This window comes from Empidonax traillii, unplaced genomic scaffold (assembly GCF_003031625.1).
Source record: "Empidonax traillii isolate 1590-97213 ecotype Southwest subspecies unplaced genomic scaffold, ASM303162v1 scaffold1166:size242162, whole genome shotgun sequence".
Lineage (NCBI taxonomy): Eukaryota > Metazoa > Chordata > Aves > Passeriformes > Tyrannidae > Empidonax > Empidonax traillii.
The window spans coordinates 1-2,974 of NW_020956359.1; the positions used below are offsets into that span (position 1 = coordinate 1).

At 52.6% G+C, this 2,974-nt stretch overlaps 1 protein-coding gene across 1 annotated transcript; it reads left to right on the forward strand.

Annotated features, from left to right (window-relative positions):
• Positions 1–23: 23 nt before the first annotated feature.
• Positions 24–1,190, forward strand: STMN1 (stathmin 1; the record flags this gene model as incomplete). The annotated part of the gene is made up of 2 exons (XM_027905566.1): positions 24–290; positions 671–1,190. Coding segments are annotated over 2 exons (336 nt in total), but the record flags the coding sequence as incomplete, so codon positions are not given.
• Positions 1,191–2,974: the final 1,784 nt, after the last annotated feature.

Genomic DNA, 2,974 nt, shown 5'->3' on the forward strand with positions numbered 1-2,974 from the left:
AAAAAAAAGGGTAGAAAACGTGTCCTCTGAGGAGCTGGGAGCGACTTTGGCTGCCTGTGTGTGTGGTTCCTCAACGCCTGCACCCTCTGCTTTGCCAGTCCCACGAAGCAGAAGTGTTGAAGCAGCTGGCGGAGAAGCGGGAGCACGAGAAGGAGGTGCTGCAGAAAGCCATCGAGGAGAACAACAACTTCAGCAAAATGGCAGAGGAGAAGCTGACCCACAAAATGGAAGCCAACAAGGAGAACCGTGAGGCACAAATGGCTGCCAAGCTGGAGCGCTTGCGGGAGAAGGTGGGTGTGTGTGTGTGGGGCCCTTGGAAAGAGGGGAGTTATCCCTTCTCCCTGCTGGGAAAACTGGCTGAAAACCCCGAAGGAACGGCCACGTGAAGGGGGTGCTTGCACATAGGATGGATGTCCTTGGCAGCGCTGTGACCTTCAGAGGTTCTTAAACCTGCAGAAGGCTTTGCAGAAACGCAGCTCTTTTTTTTGGGGTGGGATGGGTGGGAGTGAGTTAGGGCAGTGTTTTGCTTTCTCCCCTAAAGCTCCACCCTGTACCCCCTGGGTGAGCCACGTCAGGGTTCCTGCTGTGAGCTGGGGACGAGAAGCTCCGTGCCTTTCCCAGGATCCCTGCCCTTCCTGGGATCTAACTGCTGCCTGCTGCTGTCTTTCAGGACAAGCACGTGGAAGAGGTTCGAAAGAACAAAGAAGGCAAAGACCCCGGTGAGGCCGAAACCGACTGATCTCATTCTGGAAACTGACTCTCCCCCTCCTCTAAATATCCAAAGACTGTACTGGCCAGTGGTTTTATCTTTGGTTCTTGGTTTGGTTATATATATATTTTTTTTTTTTAAGTTTCTAGAAACTGATGTAGAACTGTAAAATTAGATCCAAACTGTACACTTGCTTTGGGGGCTAGAGGGGAGAACCTTCCATGTGTCACTTTTCTAAAAGTGTTGTCTTTCCAGTGTAGCTTTTCTTCTTGTTGCATCCTTTTCTACGCCAGTGGTCTCGCTCCTGGGTTGATGGCGAGTACTGTATCAGCTTAAGACCTTTGTGAAAGGAATCTGTAGTAACTGTTCCATGCTGAATATCTGTTACACTTCAAGAAAAAAAAAAAATATCTGACTCTGTCCCAGTCTGCTAAAATACTGCTGTAACTGAGTGACTCAATAAAGCTGCACAGTGCTGTTACTCCCGAGAGTTGTTTCCTAAGGGACAAAAACCATCCGAGGGCCGCAGTGGGAATCCTCACCCCGGTGGGAAGGTCTGGAGCAGCACATTTCCTTGCTCCCCAGAGCGCAGCATTGTCCTAGCCGGACAATCAGAGCTTTGTTTTGACACCTCAGCAGTTGTCAGCTGTCGGGTGTTTTTGTTCAGAGGGTTCAGAGCCACCTCCCCAGGGCTGTGACACCCCAACAAACGGCCCTTGTTACCACATGACTGGCCCGAGCCTGGTTTTGGGAAGGGTTTCTGGGAGATGGCTTGTGCTGCTGAATGGTGACTTGTGTGCTGCATCCTGCAGCGTCAGAGGGGGAGAGTCAGGAACCTGTGTTGGTGCTGGGATAAGTCAGCTGGACCTCCTCCAAAGTGCCGTTTGTGGGCAAGAATTGTTTTTTGTTTCTGTGTCGCGTCTGTGTTGGGATAGAGCACCAAGGTTACCTCCTGCCCACAGCCAGAGCTGTGTTGTTTGTTTTATTTTTTCTCCTCTTGGGAGAGATGATTTTGTTGGTTGTCTTTTTTTTTTTATTTTATTTTTTTTTAGGTGGATTGGGTCCAAAGTTGCTGTACTGTACCCCAAATCCTACCCCTAAGCACACCCACAGGTGCTTGTGCTGCCCTCAGCAGAGCCAGGGCTGCAGCTGGGGGTGAGCAGGCACCCAATTTCTCAGCACCAATGCCCTGTTCCAGAACTGTCACCCTAGTGGGTGCCAGGGATTTCACAGCCTGGCTGTGACACTCGTGGCTCTGGCCTGGTCTGTGCTCAGTCCTGGCTTTCTCTGTACCCCTGATCCTGAGCCTTTTGGTTCCCAGGTTTTGCTTTCAGGTTTAACTCCGCACCTGGAGCATCTGGAGCGGCCCAGCTTTCCAAGGATGGAAAAAGCTGGGGGGGAAGTGGTTTTTCTAAGGGGCTCAAAGGAGTCCTGGTCACTGGATTAAGAAGAAGCCCTCGGTTTAGGGAGCTTTCCTGTGTCCCACCGGGCACTTCGACTGCACCTGAGCCGCACTGAGCCCACGGAGGAGCAGTGAGGTACAGCCCAGCCCCATGTGCGGGAAGGTTGGAGCGGGTGCTCTCCCCGACGGAATTCCAGAGGACGTTTTGAAGCTCCTACACAGAGGTGAGTGAGTCTGTGCTGCTCCCTGGTGGGGAGCGACTGCCCGGCCGCGGGGTGGGGACATGGGGCGGGTTTGGGGCTTTTAAGTGGCTCATGTCAACACTGGGTAGGCTGAGGGCACAGGGATGGGGTCAGGATTTTTCCAGGGGAAATGAGGGCACAGGGATGAGGGCAGGAAAACACAGAGCTGAACTTTGAGACGAGGCCCTGATAATGTGCTCGGAAGAGGAGCTGAATCCCTGGTACTGTGTAATGGAGACTGGAGGGACCCCTGGATCAGAGCCCGTGTACAGGATGAGGCACAACCAACCATCAAAAAAAACACAAAACAAACCCCAGATCTTCATTTTAATGTATTTATTTACCTGCTGAGAACAGACCAAGTGTCCCAAATACCGTGTGGGGGTTTATCTCCTGTCTCTCTCCTGCAGTGGGGGAGGAGGGTGGCAGAGCTGCCAAACCCCAAATGGCGTTAGAGCCCAAAAAGACGATAAACGCGGGTTTCTGGCTTGTCAGGGCTGTCAGATCTCGGCGCGGGGCCTTCTGTTCCCTCCTCTTCCTTCTGCTTTGCGTGTCTGCCGTTGTTTGTGCTTAAACGGGGCTGCTTCCCCCGAGTGCTGCTGGCGGGGAGAATTTGGAGGG